Source organism: Lethenteron reissneri, chromosome 13, assembly GCF_015708825.2.
Source record: "Lethenteron reissneri isolate LAM-NWPU_2019-01 chromosome 13, ASM1570882v1, whole genome shotgun sequence".
Taxonomy (NCBI): domain Eukaryota; kingdom Metazoa; phylum Chordata; class Hyperoartia; order Petromyzontiformes; family Petromyzontidae; genus Lethenteron; species Lethenteron reissneri.
Window position 1 is genome coordinate 1552430 of NC_083791.1, and position 27037 is coordinate 1579466.

Here is a 27037-nt window from a genome sequence, read left to right on the forward strand (position 1 = left end):
TCCACCAACACCGTGGAGCTCAACACACACCTGCAGCAAAGTGCCAGCAAGGTAAAACAACTAAAGGCGCAGCCCTGCAATATCCTGCTCACGCCACTGCTGGCGGAAGAGCCTCCGCTGGAGGGTGCTCTAGAGAGGCCCTCTCGAGTGTACTTGGCCTACTCTTTCACGCTGACCAAATGTCTTGGGGGTACCCCCTCCATTATTCCACAAGGTGCGACCTGCTGATGGACGAAATGCGGCGAACCCATTTACACTGCAGGGTGTATAAAGGCGGTGGGTGGGTGGGGGGATTTCAGAAAGGCGTCCCGTTGTTTCAGCTTCCGCGCCAAGAGATGGAGTTGAACGAGTGCCCTCGGGAAGTCTGCTGGTGTCACGGTGCTCTCACCGGGACACTCACCGCAACATCGCCGGGGCAAAGTTTAGAATCAACGCGCGTTTCGGGTATTTTTGCTGCTATGAATGTCCACGTGATCAGCCACTTCGTTGAGCTATCGTTTGCGGCCAGGTCACTTCTGACAAAGAGCTGTACATCTCAGTGAGCCTTACCTGCTAAAATAAAACTAGTTTAGTTTAAAATGTAACAAAACAAGAATGCTCAGACAAAACAGCCTTTCGCCCAGGACATCAGATTGACCACTGCCATGGGCTAGAGCCGTCCCTAAGAGACAGTGAATCGGGGCGGCCGGCCTGGGCCCCCTGCTTTGGGGGGCCCTCGCACTTCGATGTCATCGTGTCAGATGTAATACTTCCAGTTTAGTTTTAAAGTGTGGGTGGGGGGGGGGGGGAGCACGCGGTGTGGTTTGGATCGCTCTTCGGACTAGAACAACGGTCTGGAACGCTCCTCCTCCTGATGTTAGGAAGCCACTGGAGCGTTGCACTTTTAAATCATCATCATCTCGATTGAAAACTAAATTCTCGATGACTGCTTATCGTTGTGTTTAGTTTGTTGTCCTTCCTTCTAGATGACAACACACGGACAGTTGCCCGTTCGCAGATATTTCCCCGCACCTCCGATTCGCGCGGTTGGCTACGTACGGCGCGAAAAAAAGTTCACCATGCGCTCCGTCCGTTCTTCCCGCGGCCCCGCACCGCCCCCGTGTACGGCCCCTGTCCGGGGCAAGACTTTCCCACGAGCGCATCAAAGCCACCCACTCGCTGCCCGCGGTGCCCTCTTCTCAGTCCGGTCGACATTCGAACAGGCCCAGTTCAGTCCGGTGAACACGAGAGAGCAGCTGTGCGTACGATGCACTCCAGCCCCCCCCCCCCTCTCGCCGCCACTCGTGCTGCTGCTGCTCGGCTGTTGACGCGGAGCGTGAAGAGTGCTCGAGGTGCCATCGAGCAGCGGCGGAGGCGGCCCAGTGGCCCACCGGGGGGGGCTCTAAAAGCAGTGGACATTTACATTCGGCTTCCTCCTCTCTCGGCGTGTGACTTCCGCATGGGATGACAGAAGGAGTGCGGAACAAAGAGATGGACATGAGATGGAGCTGTGGAGGAGGGAAGAGGCAGAGATCATGCAGAGGTGGAAGTAGAGAGTCGTAGGCGAGAGACGGCGACTGAGAGATGAGAGAGATGCAGGCGACAGAGAGACGGGAGAGACTGGTGTATGGTTAGTCGCGCTGAATTGGAGATGACATTTGGATCACCGCTATACATGGTTTTCTATCAATCCGAGTTCCCCCTCGGTCTGCTCGTGGCCCAAAGTTCTTGCTTGGTTTCTGCTTCTTGCCCAAACGTCGCCTCCCTGTCCCCCAGGCCGGCGCTGTGGAGAGGATCCGTGGCGCGGGGCGCAGTGGCCGCGCGATCCTCTCGGCTGACCCCACGACCCCCTAGAAATGCACTCGCGGTGCGAATAGCAACGGGTCTCGTAACCCTTGATCCTCCACTCCTGTCCCCCGCCATATCTCGCTTCTCTCGTATCTTGCTACTCTGACCCATCTCTCTCTCTCTGTGCCTCCCTCGTCCTGCGCCCAGTCTCCCTTCTTGCTCCCCTTCACTGGAACCAACTCCCACTGCAGCGCACAAGAGCGGTCATCTTCACGATAACAACAACAAGCTGCAGATTCCGTTCCTCCCTTGAAGCAACCCCGTCTCTTCTCCCCTAGCCCATCACCATCCTGCTACTGCTACTCCCTGCCTCCAACCCCCAGCTACGACCAGGCCTCCCCAACCCCTATCACTTCCCCTTACCCTATTACTACCCCAACCCATATCACTACCCCTGACCCTATTACTACCACTACCCCTTACCCTATTACTACCCCAACCCCTACCACTACCCCTGACCCTATTACTATCCCAACCCCTATCACTACCCCTTACCCTATTACTACTCCAACCCCTATCACTACCCCTAACCCTATTACTACCCCAACCCCTATCACTACCCCTGACCCTATTACTACCCCAACCCCTATCACTACCCCTGACCCTATTACTACCCCAACCCCTATCACTACCCCTGACCCTATTACTACCCCAACCCCTATCACTACCCCTGACCCTATTACAACCCCAAACCCTATCACTACCCCTGACCCTATTACTACCCCAACCCCTATCACTACCCCTGACCCTATTACTACCCCAACCCCTACCACTACCCCTTACCCTATTACAACCCCTACTACTGACCCTATTAGCAACTTTTGAAAACAGCACTCCGATTTCTGACGTTTTGCGCCCAGCACGAGGAGAGCTGTACGCCGCGGTGGCTAGGAGATGTCAACTACCTCGCCTGGTATACAGGAGGTCATGTGTTCGATCACAACCCTGACGCCTGCTGTATATTTGGAGTTTACATGTTCTCTCTCTCTCTCTCCGTGGTCGCATGGATTTTTCTCCGGCTCCTCCGGTTTCCCCTCCACATTTAGAATCGACGTCACGCGTTTAGAGCGTTTGGCAGCTCCACATGTCCACGTGGTGATAAGCCGCTTAGTTGAGCTCTCATCTGTGGCCAGGCCACTTCTGATAAAGGTCTTTACATCTCAGTGGGCCTTACTTGGTAAAATGAAGACTTTTTAAAAATAGTTTTAAATCGTTTACGTGAGAGAGACATTGACTTGCCCATTTTAATACGTCTGGTTACTGTTAATCTATTACACATTTAACAGTATTGTGTGTTGCTGACCGCTTTACATTTGTACATTTGGACATCTGCTTAGCAATTCAAATCCAATCGTCTTCATCAGTAATCTATCTTAATGTAGGCCCCCGGGCTGAGCACCAATCCGTGTCCCTTGCCTGAGTGACGGAGCCCCAAGAGCTCACTCAAGGCAGGCAGGAGATCAGAGTAACGGGGTACTTATACTCGGGCCTAGTCTGACTTTGCAAACATACTTAGTGTACAGAAACAAATGTGGAACTAAGGAGTGTCAAGGGACAAGCACCTGAACTTGTATTCATCATCATCAGCATCATTATTCATACATTATGGACCGTGCATTGTATACTTCAGCATTGATTGATGATGGATGGACAGTGTTCTTGACAACCATTCTGTGCTGTCTTGTAACGAAAATAGGTGAAAGTGAAAAGCAGTGCACCTATAACAAAAACAATCGATGCAATGTCTTGAGTGCGAGTGCTTCGTATTATGAAGCAGTAGCTAGTGGACACTTATTGTGTTTTTTTGTGTTTTTTTGCCATTCCCCCCTCCCCCACTTCTAAATCGTCCAAGGAAAATCACAACATTGATATCACGAGAGGCGGCGGAGGGTTAGTTTCAAATGTTATAAGTGTTACAAACAATGGACATCGCAATATCGTTGGAGGTGGTGGAAGATTGGGGTGGAAGTCATCCAGCAGTAGATCGACCATGGCTGATGATTCTGGAGAGAGCGGACATCATGTTAGCGTTCGGCTCTTACAAAAATGTTTTTTTTGGATCGCTCCCTGGATTTTATACGGAGCCCTAACTGATGTAGATGACTTTGAAACCAGGCAAAACGGCTCAATGAATGAACAAATTTAGTTACTTTGACAAAAAAAATATATAGATTTACGTGAAAAGCGCAGACTGGATGGGCTGTGTGAGAGTGAACAACGAGAGAGACGAGAGTGCAGAGAAAACCACTCAACTGGGTTGGCATGCACTGCCTCGGTTCTTAAAGCATTCAATACGCGTCAACAAACTCTATCAGCACTCGCAGCTTCAAGTGTGCCCTAGAGGCTGTCCTCTCCCACACTGAACACACTGCCGCACGCCCGCACGCGCAAGGAATCACGAGCAGACGCACGCGCACAGACGCACGCGCACAGAATCGCGAGAGACGCACGCGCACAGACGCACGCGCACAGAATCGCGAGAGACGCACGCGCACAGACGCACGCGCACAGAATCGCGAGAGACGCACGCGCACAGACGCACGCGCTGACGCGCCGTGACGCGGAGTGACATTCGCCGCTCCCGACGCTCGACGCGTTCACTCGACGACGGCGGCGGTGGCGGCGTCAGCGGCGACAATCGCCAAACGCGGCTCCTGCGACCGAGCTGCGGAAATCGTCGCAAGGCCGCTCCGAGCGCCGGCCGCCTTACGCCGCGACACGCAAGCATCTGCGCGAGTGCATGCGCGTGCACGTGCGTTTTGCTCCCCCCCCCCCCCCCCCAAAGAAGAAGTGCTCTTCTGAAGTTTTCCGCGTCTCGGATAGTTAACCGAGGACTTGGGAACGGCGTCGCGATCGCGAGGAGGGTCGTGAGCCCCCCGTCCGCAGGGAATATTGTCCCGCCGCTGGTTCGAGCGCTTGCGGTGCGGGGCGGTGCGGTGCCCCGGGCTGTTTCTGCGCGGCGCTCGCTGCGATGTTGAAGCAGCTGGGGCGCGGGGAGGACGACACGGAGGACGAGGACGTCAGCTTCGCCCGCTGGATGGGCAGCTTCTGGGGGAACAGGAACCGCGACGCGGCCTCTGCGGGCTCTGCGGGTGTCGCGGGGCCCTCTTCCTCCTCCTCCTCCAGCGGCCGTCGTTCCTCCGTGCCCTGCGCGGTGCGTGCTCTCCGACACGCCGGGAATGAACCACTTCGAGCGCGTGTAAACTAAGAATGGGTCTCGAGCCTTTACGGCGATGAAATAGGATGTGTTGAGATGTTCAACCGCCAAATCGATACCTGTTGCGAGCAGTCAGAGTCTGCATGAAGCGCACGTGCTTGTGGTGAACATGCAAACAAACGTGCTCTGGTAATGTTTGCGTCGCCTTTGAAACTGATTGGCCTACACTCGAGACGGCCTTCTCTCTGGCATTGCCTCACCAGTGTCAGACCAGAGAAAGCCAAAAGGCGATTTCTAGCTCGGGTTGAGCAGTTATATCTATGGGACCTTGGCGAGTGTATTGTTTTTGGCCGGGCAGCGCCGTGATTAGAGAAACATAGCGCACTCGAAACATTCGTCAATAACATTGAGAAAGAGCCATTGCCTAGCTCGCGACGTGTTCCTTACTAATGTTGTTACTTGTATAGGTGTGGATGAGTCACGCTAGCGTCAATACGATTTTACACTTTTGCTTAGGTAACCAAGATGCAATGTGTTGGTAACTTTAAAAAACATTTTTTTTTCTAAATACAAATTAGTTCATGAAATTTTTTTTCTTATACAGTACGTATCTATGTTGAACTTCTTTCGCATCGTACGTAGCCAACCGTGTTAACCGGAGGTGCGGGGAAATGTCTACGAACGGGCAACTGTTCATCTGCTGTCATCTAGAAACGTCTTCACATTTCATTTTTCACCAGAGGCCCATGGTGTAAATGGCGTTTTGTGCGGTCTCTCTGGCCCTCTGTCTCTCTCCATTCCCAACACTTCCACCTCAACTGATACTTTTAAGCTTCAGAATTCATGTTTGGGTTAGGCCACGTCATGAGTCCGAACCAATCTGTGTCGTCAAGCCCCTCCACCAGCCGACACAGCCAAACAAATCTATTGTCCCGTGGTGTGCCGGCATTTAACGTGCCAATTATGTATCAGCTGGTTAGATAGTTTGCGTAGGCCTAATCCAAACATTAATTACGCATCCAAATATTAGCAGTGAAAACCCATTTGCTAAATTGTACTTTTGCTAAGCTGTCGTCAGTCACACAGAATAACTTCATCCGCAACGAATGTTGGGGCCAGCTTTTCACTTTTTGTACCCACTAATCCTGGATGTTGCTCACAGACACTTGGCAGTCCGTTTGTATACGTACAGTATCGTAAAACACACGCACACATGCAATGCATCGGGTAAAGCAGACATACATTATCTTCTGCAATGACTCGAGTACCATATATTTTTTACTGTATTTGCCAAAAGTGGGGGGTGGAGGTGGGGGAGGGAACAGTCATTATTTCAGCTGACAAAGCCTTCAAGGTCAGGACTCGTTTTCCATTGGCAATTGTTTGGCACGAGAGAGCTGGAACGATGCCAGTGCTGTGCCTGGATGTCACAATGCAGGCGCCGACACCGAGGGTTGCCACCTCTGAGGCACAAACAAATACAGGGACACATCACGGGGAGAAAAAATATCTCGCAACGTCGGATAAGGGTCGAACTACGTGAAACTGTGAATGTGTTGAGTGGTGTGCGGGACTATTATTACTGTGATGAAGCAACTGGTTAAAAACGCGACTTTTAATGTCCTGGGAAGACTCGCAGACGGATATCCCAGGACATCGGTTTCTTCAAAAAGAGGATGATCCTGGGAAAACCAGAACGGGTTGCAACAATAACCAATACGAACAATATGGGATAAATGAAACTGAAACTTTTTTTCTTTATTTACGAGGTTAGGCCCACTGAGCTGTACAGCTCTTTTTCAGAAGCGACCCGAAGTGGCTTATTACGTGTAAATGTATGTAAGCCGAATACTCTAAACGCGTGATGTTGATTCTAAATGTGGAGAGAAAAACCAGAGGACCCAGAGAAAAATCCACACGACCACGGGGAGAGAGACACGCAAACTCCAAATATGCAGGCATCAGGGTCGGGATCGGACCCACGACCTCCTGTATACCAGGCGAGGTATTTAACATCTTTCCACCAAAAGCAGGTTACAGCATTAGTGTTTATCTAATTAAAATAACTGGATAGTACCTGCTCATACTGCACTCTCATCATGCTGTATTTGCGTGTTATTTGTATTTTCCTCTATTATCTGCTGCAATTCCTTCTCAATAGTTGAATTGTCACCGCTAAAACATTGCAGTTCTGGCATTTTATCAATTACTGACAAAAAATACATCACGAACGGGGTTTTGAATAACACGCGGTGCAGTTTTGATATGCAACGAACTTATCGACAGATAGCCATCTGTGTTACTCATGTGTGGACGCAGAGGGTGCACAGCAAGCATCGACGGGTTGAAGTCCCACGAGTTAAAGCTCCGAGGCAATATCAGAAACAACATTCGCACTCTGGCATGCGGTTTTGGACTTATTTCCACATTTATTTAGTGTTGCTTAAACAACAAAAACCGTGTTAATACAAGGAGGAAGCATTGGCTAATGTTTGGCCTTTATGCCATCACCCACACAGTGAAATGCCTCAGTCGCAACGGAATTCCCCAGCCCTGCCGATCGCCGCAACCATAGGGGGCGGAGGTGCAGTGGGCTTTATTCGGCTGTATCGGGAAAATAACCGCGCAAGGCTTTCGAGAGGATGACCGCTCTCCCAAGAACCAGACGCCAGGCTTCCCAGATGTGCAATGCCCAGGTGGGCGCTCATAGCTTGCCCCAAATAAATAAATAATGCACCATCCTGCAATAAAACCCCATAGCAGCTGAGTAATGCGAGAGTCACGTTTCCAATAAGGCCACATTTCAGCAGCGCGCATACAATAAGTGTTGCCCACATTGCAGTACTTTGAAAAGTGTAGCTGCGTACCAGGAACAGTTAAGCAGTTTGCATTGCGAGATCATTCTTTTCAATTGGTCACCAAAAATAATATTATTTCGTTTGATTAGAGAGCGTCTCGATAACGATATTTGACGTCCACTGTGTGCTATTTTAATAAGGTATCTTAATTTTATTTTTCAATAACACAATGTCTCTTTAGTTCAATCAGGCATTGGACAGTGGCCATCTCTTTTGCCAGACCTAAGCCAATGGTGGAAATTCTACATTCCTATGGTGTGGCATTTTTTAAAAGGATGGCCACAATTGCTAATAAATGAATGTAAATGTATGGCCGGTTTCTCTATAATATGCCCCACCTCAGAGCTAAACGTTGTATGCAATTTATTAGTTCATGTGGGTCCTGTAATTAGTTCATTTGAATTCCTCACAGCCACTAGAGGCCGTTACATTTACCGTGAAGTGTCCAGTAATTTTTACTCATATTTATGACAATTCACGGGTTAAACAAAGTAAACTACTACGATGATCGCCAACAGTAGGAGGACCGTTGCTGCTGCAAGTTCGTGGACCCAGAGACCTCTGTAAATGGCCAGTACGCCAAGGAGGAGGAGGGATGATGGGCTCGGCAGGGGCTACTGGAGTCGGGCTGTAGTCAGCTGTTCGTGAGACATTCTTCGGGATTTCTGTGCCACCGATTCTAATGCGCTCGTGGCGCCCGCCACGCCGCGCACGCCCACAGGAGCAGGAATTCCCGTGTCTCCTGCTGCTGCCCGGGCGGCCGGCTCGGCTAGCACCATCGCGATCGCGGAGGCAATGGTTCGGGGGGGGGGGGGAAGGCAAAGCGTGGTCGTGCCGGAACGAATGCACGGACGTGTAACTTGATGCGACAGAGTCAGAATCTCTTTGGCTCGGGCGACTACAGCAAGGCCACAGGGAGGCCACAGGGAGGCCACAGGGAGGCCACATGGAGGCCACAGCGAGGCCACAGCAAAGCCACAGGTAGGCCACAGCAAGGCCACAGGGAGGCCACAGCGAGGCCACAGGGGGGCCACAGGTAGGCCACAGCAAGGCCACAGGGAGGCCACAGGGAGGCCACAGCGAGGCCACAGGGAGGCCACAGGGAGGCCACAAGGAGGCCACAGCGAGGCCACAGCAAGGCCACAGCAAGGCCACAGCGAGGCAGCAGCAAGGCCACAGCAAGGCCACGGCGAGGCCACAGGGAGGCCACAGGGAGGCCACAGCGAGGCCACAGGGAGGCCACAGCGAGGCCACAGCGAGGCCACAAGGAGGCCACAGGGAGGCCACAGGGAGGCCACAGGGAGGCCATAGGGAGGCCACAGGGAGGCCACAAGGAGGCCACAGGGAGGCCACAGGGAGTCCACAGGGAGGCCATAGGGAGGCCACAGGGAGGCCACAGCGAGGCCACAAGGAGGCCATAGGGAGGCCACAGGGAGGCCACAGGGAGGCCACAGCGAGGCCATAGGGAGGCCACAGGGAGGCCACAGCGAGGCCACAGGGAGGCCACAGGGAGGCCACAGCGAGGCCACAGCGAGGCCACAAGGAGGCCATAGGGAGGCCACAGGGAGGCCACAAGGAGGCCATAGGGAGGCCACAGGGAGGCCACAGGGAGGCCATAGGGAGGCCACAGGGAGGCCACAGCGAGGCCACAAGGAGGCCATAGGGAGGCCACAGGGAGGCCACAGGGAGGCCACAGCGAGGCCATAGGGAGGCCACAGGGAGGCCACAGCGAGGCCACAGGGAGGCCACAGGGAGGCCACAGCGAGGCCACAGCGAGGCCACAAGAAGGCCATAGGGAGGCAACAGGGAGGCCACAGCGAGGCCACAAGGAGGCCATAGGGAGGCCACAGGGAGGCCACAGGGAGGCCACAGCGAGGCCACAGGGAGGCCACAGGGAGGCCACAGCGAGGCCACAGTGAGGCCACAGGGAGGCCACAGCGAGGCCACAGGGAGGCCACAGCGAGGCCACAGCTAGGCCACAGCAAGGCCACAGGGAGGCCACAGGGAGGCCACAGGGAGGCCACAGCGAGGCCACAGCGAGGCCACAGGGAGGCCGCGATGCAGTACTGATCAAGTCGGGTATCGTCTGGGAGAAAAATATTTTAGGTTTGTTTCTAAGAAATCTTTGTTCTCTGTATTTCAATGAAATTGGCACTCTTGGATTTTTTCTGCTTCTATGTTTACATCACTAATTCAGGACGTGTTTCTGTGGCGGAGCATTCCTGCCGTGGCCCAAACCCCGAATATGAAAATTACGTTCGAGCATTTAACGAAAAATAATATCTCTCGCAATGCGACTGAGGTCATCCACACGTTCTGATGGCACACGGGACCATAATTTAATTGTCCCTATTCTCACGAATAATGCTTCAGTCTTGTGTCAGACAATGCAGGACTCACAGCCTCAACATACCAATGCAAGATAAAAGCAACTCTTGGTTCATCGGTTTGCATTGTAATTCACGTCGTGTGCAGGTGCTGGGTAGATTATTTACGTCGCAGGGCCGTGAAAGGTGGAGGCGGCTTGGGGAGATCTTCATCCAGCAGTGGATTGACCATGGCTAATGCTTCTGATGATGATGAAGTTATATTTATTTGATTGGACAATTAAAATGATATTGGAAGATTAAATGTGAAAAAGAAGTTGCACATACTCAATTTTCCGGGAATTAACTATATTTTCAATTCGTATTAAACCAAATCTGTTACACACTGCACACACCCGATGATTGGTAATCTGAGTAAGCTGCACCTAGGGAGACGAAAAGGAATGGCCTTTGAGAAACACTATCCCAGCGAGCGGACGTAATTGAACATCTTGCTGTTGTGATCCATATTCCAGCTTATAAGAACATCTGCTTCGTCTAAAATTAGCAAATGGTATTATTTTCTCTCTGATCTGCGTCACTGGAATTCCCAAAGAACTCGGCGGTCAGTCATATACACAGTCCCCAGGGAGTCCGTTATCTGACGTCACCCTCTACCCAACGTTAACTATCAAGACTTGCACTCTCCATCTCTCTGTAAACCTCAATATTTCCAGTTAACCATAAACATTGAGATGCTCCTCCCTTACCAATCACACTTGTGATGTCTGTTGTTGTTTTTTTTATGTAATTTGTTCTTTTATCGAGGATTACTTTAGAGAAGCAGAAGTTCGGAAAGCCAATCGGCCGTGGATCAACATATTTTTGGATAGATGAGTGGAGAGGAAGAATGGAGTTCTACTGTCTATGGAAAGGTGAACATCCACGCATTCTTTAGCGCAGCTGAGATGTGTCACTGTGAGTGAAACCTCTTTTCAAGGACACGTTAAGTGTGGCTAGAAGAGTGGCGGCCAACTTGACCTCACGTTTTCCAATCTCGGGTGACGCACAACGAGTGGTTTAATCGAATAATTGGAATACGATGACAGTCGCCTCGTAAGAACTTACCCCACCGGACGGTGGCATTGAAGTCGGCAGCTTCCCTAGTGAACCAGCCATGGGCGAGACCCTGATTCTGGGGCACTATTACACATTGGCCGTTTATTCCGCGTATCCCTGAGTCATCCGTTATGTGTCACTTGCAAGGGGAAAATGTTACATGGAGTTTGTCGCTTCAAACTTCAACCCCCCCCCCTCCACCGAAAGAAACACAAACGATGTGAATTTGGTGAAGCAGATTCAGAAAATTACGTCTGCTGCGGCTACGTTCGTTTAAAGGTGGGGCCCTGCAATTGCCTGCTCGCACCACTGCTGGCGGAAGGGCCCCTTCTGTGGGCAGCTCAACAGGAGCTACTCGACAGGGAATTCGCCTGCTCGTGCACGCTCGCCAGACATCTGGAAAGAAGTGGGACTACCCACACTTTACCCCACCACACGTGACCATTGCCGATTGACTATTTGGTGGAGCCATTTGTCGTACTGTCGTGCCGGGAGATCGAACGAGGGGCGACCCCTGGATTGCTGAGTTCCGTGTGATGGCCATGAACAAGGCAGCATCCGCCTTGGGTTAACGTAAACTGAAATGTGCAAAATAAAGGTGTGTTTGAGCAAATCCAAAAATGACGTTCTAACGAGGAAGGGGAAGTTACGAGTCACGATTGAGTCCACACTTTCCAAGAGCGAAATCTTCACTCTTATAAATTGGACAATGAGAACACATGCATTGAGTGATTTTTAGGGATGGGGAGATTATGGAAACGGTTGATTTGGCCTCAACGAATTTAGACAGCTGTCCAAGCTGCAGAATAATTGTTTCACTCTTCATTTCAACAGTTTTTATTTGTACCGGATAAAGCCCAATGAGCTTTTTAAAGGAGCAACCTGCCCACAAATGATGGCTCAACGCAGTGGTGTATCACGTGGACATTTAAACGTGGAGGGAAAAACTGGAGGACTCGGAAAAAAATCCACGCGACCGCAGGGAGAGCATGCCAGCCAATCGACAGCAGGCGTCAGGGTCGGGATCGAACCCACGACCTCCTTGCACGCCAGACAGGGGAGATGACCTCTCGCCACCACGGCGCAATGTCTTCACTTATTTTCCTCTATTAACTCAGAGGAAGGGTTGCTGGATCACAAGCAGACGGAGCCTGCTGGGCAATGACGTGCTGTAAGAGGCAGCACCGCAAATAGGGTGTGGATAATACAATGTCAGGATGAATTTTTTTGCGTGGGTTTTCCCTGGGCAAGGTTGGTTTTCCCCAAGCATACGAAATACTCAAAATAGGACATGTCCATGCGGCCCAAAGTATGGCTCTCTCGCAAAGGTCTTGAGACTCAAAACCAGAGCAAGGGGACAGCATGTCACATCCTAGCTTAAAATGTCACAATTACCTTGATGAAGACAATATATTATAGCACATGCATATGTATGCAGCAGTTGCGATAACTAAAAATACACGCGATGGTTTTGAGGCATTTCACAGTTGATATATATAGAAATAACCACAACATTCATATAAACTTGACTCCTGTGGGTGTACGGGTTATTTATAGAATGTTATTGCTCGCTGCGTGCCGCTGCTGATAAGCCACTTCACTGTGTTTGGGGGAGAAGTACCGCATGACCCAGGATTCCAAGAATACATTCGTGTTGCAGGGCATTGTCTTCTGTGGAACCGTGGTGAAAATCCCCTGTTTGACACCAGCGTTTGCAGGTGTCGCTGCACCTAAGTGCTGTAATTTCCCTGAATGTAAAGGTCGCGCTCGCCAGCACACGTAAACACGCACAGTTGGCAGTGCCGGTCGTTCATGCAAATAGACAAATTGGCGGTACACCGGCGCAGGATAACAAGACACCGGTCCTCTATTTGATTTAAAGCTTTCATGACTGCAGGGATTCATATTCTTGGTTCTTTCGGTAAAGTCACGTAGAAAGGAAACAATAAAATAAAAAAGGAAGAAAAAAATATATAAAACAATAAAATTCTCACTTTTATTGTTTTACATTTGTATTATTTTATTGTTTCACACAGGTCCTCGCCCTTGAGTGAGCTTCAGACTCTCAATCAGAAGTTGCACTTCGATTCAGCAGCTGCTCTACCATTGGAACGCGTGACAAGAATCACCATCTCTTAATGCCACCGTCCGCAAATAAATTATTCCGGGAATAAATCGAGGAACCGTCCGACCAAAGTCGAGAGTACGAGTCAGAATCTTGCCTTTGGAACACGGAGGCGGGCAATCGGCATCAGGCTGGGTGCTGCTGTACGGCAACAGACTGTGAAGCTCCTTCGTGTGCAGCCGCTCGCTATAACATCGTCTTTCGGCCGCTTCGACATCACGAGAACGGATTTTGACGCGATACCACCACCACCACCCCGCGATATTTTCTGACCGGGCTTTGCGAATTTTGGGAAAAAACAATAACTACTGCGAAAACTGTGGTTTCTTTACCACGTACCGACCGGTGTACCGGCAATACGTTCAAATGTACAGTTGTGGAGAAAGAGGTTTCCAGGTGCAGCCCTGCAGCAACTGCTTGCATTCTGCGAGCAACACATACGGCTGACCTTGCTGCACACATTGTGCGAGAGAGTGTGCGTGAATTGAGTCTCTTGTACGATTTGTCAGAGATCGTGGGGCCCCGTCATTGTCGGTGTGATGGCCTAGATACTGGATTCTATATCTGCGGCGTACATCTTGCTTGGTATACACTGTATTCTTACACAAGGCAGTCATGCACGTCTATTTGTTAAACAATGTTTTCATGTGAAAAAAAAAACCTCACGTTTGCCATTCCTGCCTGTACATTGCTGGAGTCAAGTGTTGTTAGCTAGCGCCAATAAGGTCACAATATGATCAATTCGTCGTGTGGCTATTGGCACGTCCTGATTAATCGACGCGAAGCACGACGCTTCACGCCAAACTGACCCAGAGTAAAAGCCCAGGTCAGATTCAGATACCAGTTTGCGCTGAACTCGGCTTACCTGGGTCACAGCACGTTCCCTAACGGCAGTGTCGTGGTCAGCGCCCTGAACTCCGAGCCCAGCGACCACAGTTCTACTTCCGCTCATGGCCAACATCAGCGGCGAATATCTGAACTGGCCTTGGGTCGTGTTGGGTCGTGTTGACCCCATTGAGCATTAACAGACTGTAGGGGCAAGTGCTGTTAGCGAGCACCTATGAAGGCCGGTACGGCACACGAGGGGGTGGGTGGCCAGCACAACGCCCGGCCGCCTTTGTCTTCCTAGCGGCGATGTTTACACATCGCACCAGGTACTCATTAATATGCACACACACTCCACACACCGATGCACTCACACACTGAGATGCCCCAAAACAAACTCTCCCAGCCCCCCCCCCCCCCCCCCGGGCACTCTTCTTCCCGGCGTGCCAGCGAGAGAGCGAGTGCCAACATTTCGCTTGTTGTGTGGGAGTGGGGTTTTCTCTTGCCCACCTTCAGCAGCTTACCAGAAACGACAGCGACAAACACCCAGCTTGTGAGTTTCACCGAGCGGCTGAGTTCACAGAAAGCAAATGCGGCCACTCGGGAATTCCCACAGCTCTGAATGTGCACAGGGACACGAGCCCAGAGATTTTATCGGAGGTGATATTTTAGAGACACTGGCGCTGCCTAAACCGCAACCGTTGCCCAGACACGAGGAAATTGCAGTGAACCAACAGGTGGCGGTGTTGGCACGCGTACCTGTGTAGCCGTGCTCGTGGAAAGTTGGCACAGTCAGTGGGAAACACAATTGGTGCATCTGCCCGTCATCTCTTTCAGTCAGTCAACCCTGGTTCTGTTCCGTGACCTCCTCCTGCCAGCGAGCCTTCGACACTTCACGTGGCCTCAAAGTGCACCTGGCCTGGCACAGGCGCCGTGGTGACGTCGCCGCCACCGAGTGGCGAACGGCGGCTGTTGTTGCTGCTGTTGTTGATGTTTCCACATAAGAGACATTTAAATTCAACCTGCGCTGCAGAGCTCAATGCCAGCCAAGGGAATTGAGAGTGACCCTTCGTGTCGAGAAGCAGGAAGTGACGCCCCGTGCCCCGAGCGTCTCTATCGGACGCCGCTCCACTCTCTAATTATTTGATGCCTCCCTGATTATTCGATGGCAGGATGATGGCCTTAATAGCGACACTAATTGAGGCCACTATCGCCTGTTTAGCTCCGTGCCCTTCCCTGCTCTTGTGTTGTGCTCCTGTGGTGTTCTCATCTCTCTTTTTTATGGAAAAAATGTGGTTCGCAATGTCCAGCGTTTTGAGAATCAGTTTCGAGTGAATGCTGCTAAATAAAATAATAGTAATACTTATAATGATTTCACGAGACTGCCATCTGGGTATATTGGCTACTACTGCTTTTAAATCAATTACAGTCGTCTCGAAACGTCTGAGCTAACGCTGTGACGTCATGGCTCCTCAGCAAAAGCCCCGTCACTTGTCCCATGGTCGCCTGCCCTCTGTTATGGAATTCTAGACTGCCCGTGCAGAATATTGTGAGTTATTTTAGCCATAGTACCCAAAACGAGAGTCATTTAGCTGATAACCCACTCATTTCAAATGGTTTTCACGTAATTCACGATTGTTGTCTACTTTAAGTAATTGGAGCCACGACAATCATTGGCCCCCCAGGTGGTAGAGACAGGTGATAGGTCTGGTCTGGGCTCATGGAATTTGACGCTTTGGTAGACTTATATATTCGTCTTCTTGTCCACGTGTTTTGTATTCGATTGGGATTCTCATTGGCTGAAATTTATATCCAGTTTTCATGATAATGAATAAGCACAATTGGATTAAATATGGGGCAAGATTGGTGAGCTCTACGATTAAGCCTGTGACATCAATGACGGGCAGACTATTCACGTGGATAGAAAACAGCAGCTAGGCTCATTGAGCGAATTTCAGAAACACCACTTTTAAAACACTTAAACAACTTGGCAATGCTGCTGTTATGCGGTTCCAACAGGTGCACGCAAAAAGGCATCTGTACAACCTCAAAACTTACACCCACGCGCACAACTAATTTCCAGGATATTTGTTCACTCGCCTTCGAGCAGACTGTCAGAGCAGTTGTGCTCTATCGGTGTCCCAGCTTTTGGTTCATCATGAGTTTCTTTTGTGTGCAATGGGTTGTGAATATGTTTTGTATTATAATTGGTTTTTTACCCTTTTATCTGGCAACAAAACTGACACCTTTTTTTACAAGGAGTCATGTTTGCATAGACCACAATACCTGCAGTCGGAATGCAAACAAAAAACACAACTCTGATAATGTATGCATTGTCCTTGAAGTTGATTGGTCCACACCCGAGATAGCTTTCCTTAGAGCCTAGTCTCACATGGTGTTGGACCAGATGACGCCAAAAGGCGCACCTTTTGGCGTCATCTGGTCCAACACCTTTTGGTGTCATCTGGTCCAACACCATGTGAGACTAGGCTCTAAGGAAAGCTGTCTCGGGTGTGGACCAATCAACTTCAAGGACAGTGCCTACATTATCAGAGTTATGTTTTTTGTTTGCATTACGACTGCAGGTATTGTGGTCTATGCAAACATGACTCCTTGTAAAAAAAAGGTGTCAGTTTTGTTGCCAGATAAAAGGGTAAAAAACCAATTAGCATATTTTTTCTTCTGGCAAATGAGGTTCCAATAATGTTTTTTTTATTGTTTCATTACGAAACAACGCAAGCCCAGTACAAAGCACCGATCACAGCACGAGGGGTCGGGGGGGACAGAAACTCCGCAGGCAACAGTCCGAGCGAGAAGCGTCATGAGGAGGGAGATTTGGGCTCTCCGCTCCACCCACGTTGGTGGCTACGAGAAAGAACATGCCAGTTTACATGGGGAGGGAAGGGTGAGGGGGGGAAGACAACGCACCTCAAGTGGTGAAGGGGGTATGGAAGCGGTGGGGAGGGAGGGAAAGGGAGGGAGGGTTCTGAATATGTTTTAAATGTGTCCTGGTAGCACCCATGAATAGAAAAGCACGGAGTTTGGGTTTTCATATGGATTTTTTAAAAATATTTTCTCTTTTAATTTAATGTATTACTTCTACCCTTTTGCATGAAGATAAACTGATATTGCTGCTATATTTACACAATGTATTGCGTGCAGGTTTCACACTTGGCCCGTGTCTTTGTTTGATAGTAAAAGCAGGTGCTGATTGCGCATAAACGACAATGTATGTTTTGGGAAATTTTGTGACTGCGCTGAAGGAAACATGCAGTCACCTGGACTTAGCTGAAATGTTTCATTGCGTCCCTGGCGCCTTAAAGTACAATAATATATTGCTTTAAGATCCAATGATATCTTGTTTTGGGATTATATTTAAATGGCACTTGTATTCAAACGCTAACAATGATGCATGAGTAAATTCATAGACTGTATTTATTGCGTTTACACACTACGCCTGTTTGATTATTTTTTTATCCGAGATAATGTCTGGTGAATATATCAGGGTTATACAGAGTAATCATATTTCATTTATGGGAAACTGGTGGTTCAGAGGTTTACGTGAAAAATGTTGTCTTGTTGAAAAAAAAAGCTTATTATTTATACCTTATTTTTTTCGAAACGTAAGGTTTCTTGGTATGATTTTATAATCTTGTAAATTCAGACGTCGGTCACTCTTACGTTGAAGTTAGTCATCTTTGCGATGATGCTGCTTACGTGCTTGGAATTAAAAGCGAGGGAGAGAAGTAAAAAAACGGCCACATGAATCAGGGAACAAACGCTCAGCAGAGACATCGTGCTGACAGCAGTACACATCCCGAGATGGGGTGGATGATGACGACAGGACGAGACCTGTGACCGAATGGCAGGCAAAGGAGAGAACCCGTCCAAGAGCGATGAGGTGATGAGATCGGCTCATCTGCGGGAGCGAGCTGGATGGCATCATGAGGGATGACGATGATGGTGAAGGCGTGGGAAGGCTTTCGTCCAGAAGTGGGTAGATTATAATATTTGATGATGTTGATGCATACATATTTAAAATGTACATCTTTATTTCTTAGCTTCATCAAATGTCCTGCCTATTATAGTTGAGTCCCCTGAGCTGGGCTTTTTTTAGCTATAAAATAACAGCTCTGAATATTAAACAAATTAGTTTGACTGTCATGCGATGGACATCACGGTTGTTGGCAAGGCAGGTGGGGAAGCGTTGCCCCCTACCGTGCGGTCTAGGGGGTCACTGTAAGAGATCTCAGCGGTAACTCTGCCATATCTACTTCCGTGGGCGAGAGAGCTGCGTGGAGGATGCTTCGTCTCGGTGACACGATGCACGATGAGGGTGACATTGAGCAAAATAGATAAATACTGCAAAAAAGCATCAGCGGTTTGTGGGGTGTGTATCTCAGCATGTGCAATCAAACAATGCGACCTCCTTCCCGCTAAACCAGTCATACTGCTCCGGTGTCTAGAGAGCCGAGGAGAGAGCAGCGAACGAAAGAGGGGAAGTCTTTCATTCGCGTTGCCATTGTGTGCTGATTCACTCTACACGGTCTCCGCTATTAGGACCAGGGTGGCTATGTTGGACAAAGTGTATCAGGAGAGTGTTGCAAGATTTAATAAGTGCATGGAGTTTGGTGGAAGACATGTAACATTTAGTTTTTACTATAATTTATCCCTATTTTTTGTGAGTTTTTTTTTAAAATAAATGGATCACCCTGTACACAGAGTGTACGTGCATAGACACACTAGCAGACAACACTGCTTAGACTGCTGACCACACAACCATGCGCTATGAATGTCCTGCACAATATAAGCTCGTGTTAAAACTCGCAAGCATCATGAACTCTGCTTGTAACAAAATGAGAAATGTTTATGCAAGCGAATGTTAATTCTGTTATCATTCGTAATCGATTTTTGGCGGGGGACACATCATCTTCTTCTTTCGCACGGCCGATGTAGATGCAGAGCAACCACTACAATGTGTCACATCCAAGTGGTCAAGCCCAGACAGCCGCGTCAGGAGCAGCAGAGAAGACCGCTGCCTCCAGCCACGCGATGATATGGCCACATTTGTGACGCCCTTGATTTTACCCTGACTTCCTAGAATCTTGTCCTGAAGATGATTGACACAGTTTCAAGTGAAACGTCGCAAATGTAATTGCTAAATTCGGTTGTGAGGGATTGTTATTCAACTTACCGATGAGAATCAACAATTATATTTGGCGCCTTTATGGCTTGTATACGTGACAATTTTTATTTGTTCGACTATGTTGGGTGGTGAAGGGTCTTCCAGCACAAATTTGGCCAGACCATTACGTAGCTTAACCCAGAAATCAATAATGAGCCATACTATTGGCTGCAAAAACCTACGCATTGAATTCTGTTATTGTTCCCGCCCTCAGGTCTCGCAGTCCAAGTTGCCTCATGGGCATCGCCGCAGGGTCTCTGAAAATGCCCAGCAGATTTTCTCACATCCGGCCCAGGAGGAGCGTCTCAGGACTCCATCCCCACAAGCCTCTTCGACGCTACCCGGCTGCAGTCAGAAGCTCTTCACCCACACGTTTCACCCCGCATCGCAGGGCCTCTCCAGGCTTTGCAGCAAAAGAGCACGAGGGTCGGGCGTCGTGGTTAGCGAGCAGAGGCCCATCGCAACCCTCGGGGCTACGGAGCGGGCAAGACGCTGCGTCGCTGCGTTCCAAGCCACAAAGGCTCCCCATCTCCAAGCGGAACAGCGTCTCGAGCCTCTTGGAACAACCGGCGCGGGGAGCTCTGTCACAGAGTGAACGGGCGTCGGGCGTTCGTGCGGGCCCGGTGACACGGGCGGCGTCACCGTCGGAGTCGCCGCCCGACCGCTGCTGCTCCCCGCAAGGCCTCCGCGTGTGTGGCCCCAGACGAGGCGGCGGGGTCCCTTCCAGAGTGTCGCCTGAGGGCGGGAGAGCACAGCCTCCCTCCAGCTCCGCAGTCCTGGAAACTCGTCATCATGAAGAAGTTTGGCTGGTGGAGCAAAAGTCGATGTCCTTTGTAAGTGTTGCTTAAAAAAAAAATAACAACGTCAAAATTATTTCCGGCTCAAATGAGCATTGAGGCATTGGCGCCCATCTCCTGTTTACCGCCCTGAGCTGATGGTGGAAATTTTCCATGTTCCTGTGGCGGGGCGAGTTTATCCATCGGACAACCACTTTTGACTTCCCCAGAAAGTAGTGCCTGTTTAATCGACCCCAGAGGAATTATGGGCTGACTGAACCCCAACCAGGATTTGAACTGGCAACCTTTTGATTGTGAGCCACGAACGCTGAGCCACAATCCCTCAATAGTAACGGAACAGCAATTCGCTCCCTTGTGACTGCTCTACCCCACAACTGTTTTTAAATTGTAATTTTATTCTCAAAAGTGAAAGATTTGCAATAGGTTATATATGGAAAACCCATCATTCTTAAATGCTTATCTACCCTGGCCTCATATTACTAACGAGGAATCACCTCAACTCTTTAGCTCTTTCGAGTCAATAAAATAAGCACCACTTTATTGGGCAGTTCAACAGTGGTTGTCCTCTTATAAAACTCACCCCCTAGCCATAGGAATGTGGAATTCCCAACACAGTCTCAGGGATTGAAAACGGACAATGAGCACTGCCCCATGCTCACTCAACTCGACGGGGGAAACCACTTTGAATTTTGGGTCTTAGAAAGAGAAAAAAAAAACCCCTATGCACCAGAGGTCACATCGAGTAATGCAGCACCGCGGCTCTTCTGAGGGGTTCAGGAGGTTCGGAGCGATATTGGAGCCTGGCCAGCGGAGCTGGGCGTGCGGCCTCCACGTGTAGCCTCCACGTGGAGCCTCCACGTGGAGCCTCCACGTGGAGCCTCCACGTGGAGCCATTGCTGTCGGAAGTGGCCGCGTATGGTGCGTTGCCTTCCCTGGAGAGTGAGGCTCGGGCAATTCAAGCCACGGGGCACAGTTACTCCCTGCTAAGATGACATTTGGATGATTTTCATCTCCGTTTGTGGCTCCGAGCTCGTGATGGAAATTCCACATTCTTATGGTCAGGGCCCAGTCTCTTCATATGACAACCAGAATCAGAATCAGAAACGGTTTTAATCGCCATGTAAGTTCGCACAAACAAGGAATTCACTATGGCGGGACGGTGCATACATTGAACAAGTAGGAATCTTAACTTATATAAAAGGTATACACTCTAACTATACTAACGTTACAAAGTATAATTAATACCAAAGGGCTAAAATCTTTAAAATTATGAATAAGTAGACCTTATAAAATGCGAATGTAAAATGTTAATTAGCCGTATTAAACAATCTTAAAATACAAAAATACAAATAAGAGTACACGTTGTAAGTATGGAACGGTGTAATTATATGTAGATAAAATGTTATAGTAAGTGTAACAGTCATTTTAAGTGTAAAAGTCATTGTAAGCCCTTGGCCTTGTTGAGGAGGCCAACAGCAGATGGGAAAAAACTGTCTTTATGACGTGAGGTTTTGGTCTTGATGGACCGCAGCCTTCTGCCGGAGGGGAGTAGCTGGAACAGAGAGTATCCAGGGTGCGAGGAATCGTCCGCAATCTTCCTCGCTCACTTCAGGGTCCTCAAAGTGTGCAGGTCCTCAAGGGTTGGTATTGGCTTCCCACTTCAGTGCTACCCATCACAGTGAATTAAATGGCTAAACATGTGGGTATTTGCTAAACGATTGCATTAAAAATGTAGTGGCAATCATTTGATTCTACACTTAATATGGTTAATTTTCATCTATGATAATTCAAATATCAGTTTGAGTGTTATGCAAAGAATATTACTCTCATTTGCATTTTCCCATGCACTCTACTAAAGTACCTTAAATGTGATATTTGCCTATACAGCGCATCAATTTGCATGTACAGTAATTTGTATAAACCAGAAAATATTGCTTTTTAGATGATTAAGTGCACGTATTGGGACCGTGAGAAATATTTTTTTCCTGGGCCCATGACTCTTGCAGACGAATTCTTGTTACACTCGCTGATCTCAGCGTGTTCTGCACGGAGGATGCTTTGTGTGACGGGAGCGACTGCGTGTGGGTCTGTGGGGGGAGCGGTGTCGCAGTTGGCCTCTGCGCTACGAACCCAGCGATCCGAGTTCGAATCCCGCTCACGGCCGACTCCAGTGACGATTCTCTGAAACGGCCCTGGGCCTCCCCGAGGTCGACTCAACCTCAAATGTATACCTGGTGCGTTGTGTCAAAATCGCCACTGGGGAGACGAAGGGGGTTCGGGCGTGGCGCTGGCCACCCACCCCCTCGTGTAGGTGCTCGCTTAACAGCACTTGCCCCAACAGTCTGTTAAGGCTATGCGGGGGATCTTTGTCTTTTGTGCTGTGTCTAGGACGATATGGAGGAGGTGTGCTCCGTGTGCAAGTCTGTCATGCACCCGGGCTCTGTGCAGCAAATCTGGTGCAGCCATCGCTTCCACAGGAAGGTGAGGGAGAGCAGCAGCTGGGCAGCATGAGGCTCGGCTCAATGTCACGTGTGAAGTAAATAACAATTGATGAAGTGGCTGGTTTGTGTGAGAGCCGTCACAGAAATCTGTGGGTTTACTCTCCAACACACCGGTGTGCTGAACTAGTCCCGAATTGGCATGTTTTGTTTACGTGACAAACCTTAGGGGCCGTCCATAAATGACGTCACGCGATTTTGGACGGTTTCTGACCCCCCCCCCCCTTCGTCACACGGCGTCACAAAGTCAGACCCCCCCTCAAATATGACGTCACAAAGCTCTGCCCCCCCCCCTAAAAAAATAAAACATGCTTCAAATAGCTTTAAACTATTGTCATTGTAGTGCGTATTTAATGTGGCGCTGCACTCTGATGAAGGAGAAAAATTGATATAAAAAAGTATATTTAATTAATTAGAACGTGTTGTCTATATTTATTTAAAGTTGCGCATTTTCATGTGACGTCACATTTCTCACCCCCCCCCCCCCCTCATCATCTCCCCCTCGTCACACATCGTCACAAATGTATGACCCCCACACCCACCCCCCCCCCAGGTGCCTGACGTCATTTATGGACGGCCCCTTACTCATTGGCTGTGTCGAGTGGTAGCGGGTTTGTGATCGAGCTGTGTGCTGTGTCTGCTAGAATCATGGATGTTTAGCATCCCTTGTACTGTTTGCTGGCTTGAGTGATTGTTTTAAAAGTGAAGGTTGTAGGACACACAAACGCAGTTTGCTCAAACACAATCTTCCGAATAATATTGACCTCTATAGAATGCAAATAAACCGATGGATCAAAACGTGTACTTTGTATTTATATGTGGAGATGGTACAGATGTGTGCCGACACAGGCCTTTACCCAGCGTGAGGCCGTGTCTGTGTCCCTTGCGTGGGTCCCTGCGCCTCTGTGCCGCAGTGCATCCACGGGTGGCTGAAGCGGCGGTGGAGCTGCCCAACCTGCCAGGCGAGGGCTCCTCCCCACGGAGGCCAGGGGGCAGCCTGAGCGGCCTCCTCCTCATCCTCCTCATCCTCCTCCAGTCTCTGTCCACTGTTGGACAAAGCCCTCTTCACTCTTCGTTTCTCATCTCTGATGTCCCACTTGAGTTCATCCCCTCCAACCGTTGCCACTCTGTCTCTCCGTTAAATGTAACCTGCAAGGGACTGCGTTGGCAGTGGCGGTAAAGAGGATGATTCCGATGCACCTCCCCCCACAGTGGTGATTGACGCTGCCTGCGTGGGGTTTCGCGTCTGTGTGTTTCGGCTCCCCGTTGTGCTTTCTGTTGTTCGGCGCGATGTCCCGACGTTTCGCCCCACAGCCTGGGAGCTTCTTCAGGGATGTGAGTAAATGCAATTCCAGAAGAAAATGCAATTCCAGAAGAAGCTCTCAACACGTGGAGCGAAACGTCGGACATGATTGCCCAAGAACATGCGGCACAACCCGAAAACACATCAGAGAGCTATGTTCAGCAAGGCAATAGTAGTGAAAATACTAAAATGTATTCTATGAGTCAAGTCAAATGGTCTCCCTTCCCCAGCAGTCTGTGCTCTTTTGGTGGACCTGGGCCACTGGTGTAAACTCCACATTTGTATGACAGGATCATATTGACTATCCCCACAATGATACTCGCTTTACGGTATTGACCTCAGGAATTTCTGAATAACAAACATGTGATTATTAATTGAAACGAAACCAAAAAAATAGAGGAAGTTATCTTTGTGAACTGTGCTGTACGCTTAACATAGTAATAAAAAGTGTGGATATGGCATTGTATAGGGTTAAGATCTATTATAGGGTTAAGATCATCGTTTTTAAATGTAAACGATTTCACAATCGATGAACCGTTCCGAAAGTCAGGGACCGGCAGTGGGTTTCAGTGAAAGTTGAATATTCAATGCACCGATTGGCACGCGTGAATGTACAAACAACACTGCAGCCCAATTCACCACTGGGTAACATTTTCGCTAGTTTTTCACTTAAAAGATAAAGGTGGAACCCTGCGATCGCTCGGTTGCTCGTAGGGAGCTTTAGAGGGTATTGATCTGATTTAATGATGACCAGACATCTTGGAAAAGGTGGGCTTACTCACACTTTTATCCACCGCAAGCAACCTGCTGATCGACTGTGGTGAACTCATTTGTGCTGCTGGTGAACCGGAGATGGGGTATTCATGACACGTGCGCCATTCATTCAATTGCCTTGCTGGGAGATGGAATAGAACCAGCGACCTCTGGGTTGCAAGTCAAGCATGCTCGTCATTTCACCATGGCAACTCCCTTCGTTTCTCGGTTACAAAGGTGAAATCGTAATATTTGTTTCTGGACATTTCTATATGTGCGGTAAACCGGTAATCGTTTTTTTTTTTACCGGTTAAAGAAAAAACATAGTTTAACAACCCTGGCGAGGCTGTCCACCTACTCACGAGCTGTGACATGCGTGCGGCTGAATCACTGATTGGGCTGGGTGACCCGACTTTTCCAATGAGTAGGATGCAACTTGAAAGAGGCGCTGGGTGGAATCTACCAGCAAACAAATCCCGCGGGGAGAAAACCCGCGAGGGTTGCAGATCTTCGTTCTGTATCTTTTTTTTATCTCGTGCAAGGTTTCAGCTGTGCCATATGTTATGGGAAATCCCAGCTGCTCTCACATCACCCCGTGGAATTCATGAACATTCACAAAATAAACAAATTAGCCACCTGATTTTACAGGAGTTTTTTTGCAGTCATAATTAATATTAATGTAATTACGTGTATTACAATGAATATGTATACTCCGTAGTTATTTTCATGTTACTTTATATGCGTACAAAAATATGGTCAGGGGATTTTCTAATTATTTTAAACAGTAATTGTTGATAAAATATCTAAGAAACTATTTTACAATTAATCGTAAAATTTACCTCATTCCACAGTCATTGCGCTCTATATGCTATTCAGCAAAAAATATTGCTTGACATTTTATTTTCAATTACAGTATTGGTTAAGTTCATTAGTAAGTGGTGATAACATTGGAAATGCCAAACATTTGGAGGTGTAATAATTTTCATAAACAGAATTTTAGTATACTGTTGGATTCATGTAATTCCATAAATGTATGCCACAATGCTTTGGAACAAATTAATATCTGAGTATATGTTCATGATAATGTTTCAAATAAAATATGTGGACGTCAGTTAATTGACTAAAGACTCGTATAAATAGTGTCCTGACGGATAAAAGACAAACATCAATATGATTTCAGTTGGTTAATAGTTAATACATTTTTTAATGGATAGTTTTTTTGAACGAGTTTGAAGGATGGATAAGTAGGCCAAACACCCTCTAGAGGGGATTTCGAATGCTCCCTCTAGCGGATGCCATTCTGTCAGCAGTGGAATAAGAAAGCAATTATAGGGCTGAACCTTTGGCTTTTCTGGCTTTTTGATTTTCAGGAAATACAGAATGACAGCTGCAAAGTATGGAAGTGAAAAAAAATCGGAAATGTTTTTACAACATTTCTGAATCTGTAAAGAACCATGTGATAATTATGACATGTTTGTGTTATTCGAAACAATGGCTGTAAACATCGATTGCCATGGAGATTAGAGTAGCAATGGAAAGTGATGAGAAATACCGTTAATAACGATGCATTTGGCTATCGGCAGAATTTGGCTAATAGCTCCTAAGACAGTCCTTTGCAATACCAGCCTATACTTGGCAACAATAATGAGACTCGTGGTTACACTTGATCTTTTGAAAAAGATAGCACTAGAGAGAATAAGTACTGTACTGTACGTGGCAGGAAAACAAAAAAGCCAACAATCTTTTTGGCTTTGACGACAGACATTTTTGGCGTTTTACAAGAAGTTGCGATTAATTGGTGGCACCCAACATAAAGACATGCAATCATTGAGTCTGACATGCGATGTCGATATGCATTTGAGTTGTTTGTTGTTGTCACCTGAAATAATATAATTTAAATTGGTAAAGCATCTATATGCAACCACGTCTCAAGATGTACAAAACTCGAGGGCATGTGTTGAGAGGGTGGTGAATATATTATCAGTGTGTTCGTGGAGAGGAAGATGGAGAGATAGATGTTGGTCATTTGTAAAAATAAGAAATGCTTAATTAGTTAAATATATATTCTAAATCATCATATGTTTAACAAGCATTAATGACCAATCATTAATTTGGTAGTTTTAAGTTGGCAGGATCGTGATTTGTTGGAAATAATTAACCTGGAATAGAAACGAAATATGTATGGAGGGTTCAATCTTCAACTGTTTATGTATGTATCTGCGTATCGATGTATTCCTGTATTTATATTTAAATGTTTTACATTGGTAACGTAGGTAGAAAAATA

General features: G+C 48.4%; 1 protein-coding gene across 2 annotated transcripts; it reads left to right on the forward strand.

Moving 5' to 3' along the window:
• Positions 1 to 4614: 4614 nt before the first annotated feature.
• LOC133341999 (uncharacterized) lies at positions 4615 to 26362 on the forward strand. Of its 2 annotated transcripts, XM_061550857.1 has the most exons (5): positions 4615 to 4981; positions 19617 to 20235; positions 21731 to 21839; positions 22588 to 22680; positions 23612 to 26362. In XM_061550857.1, exons 2-5 carry the CDS (start codon positions 20195 to 20197, stop codon positions 23696 to 23698), a joined length of 330 nt encoding a protein of 109 aa, XP_061406841.1. In that variant the 5' UTR covers positions 4615 to 4981; positions 19617 to 20194; the 3' UTR covers positions 23699 to 26362. The 2 variants fall into 2 exon arrangements, with proteins under 2 accessions (XP_061406841.1, XP_061406840.1); XM_061550856.1 differs by lacking the exon at positions 21731 to 21839.
• The last annotated feature ends 675 nt before the right edge of the window (positions 26363 to 27037 follow it).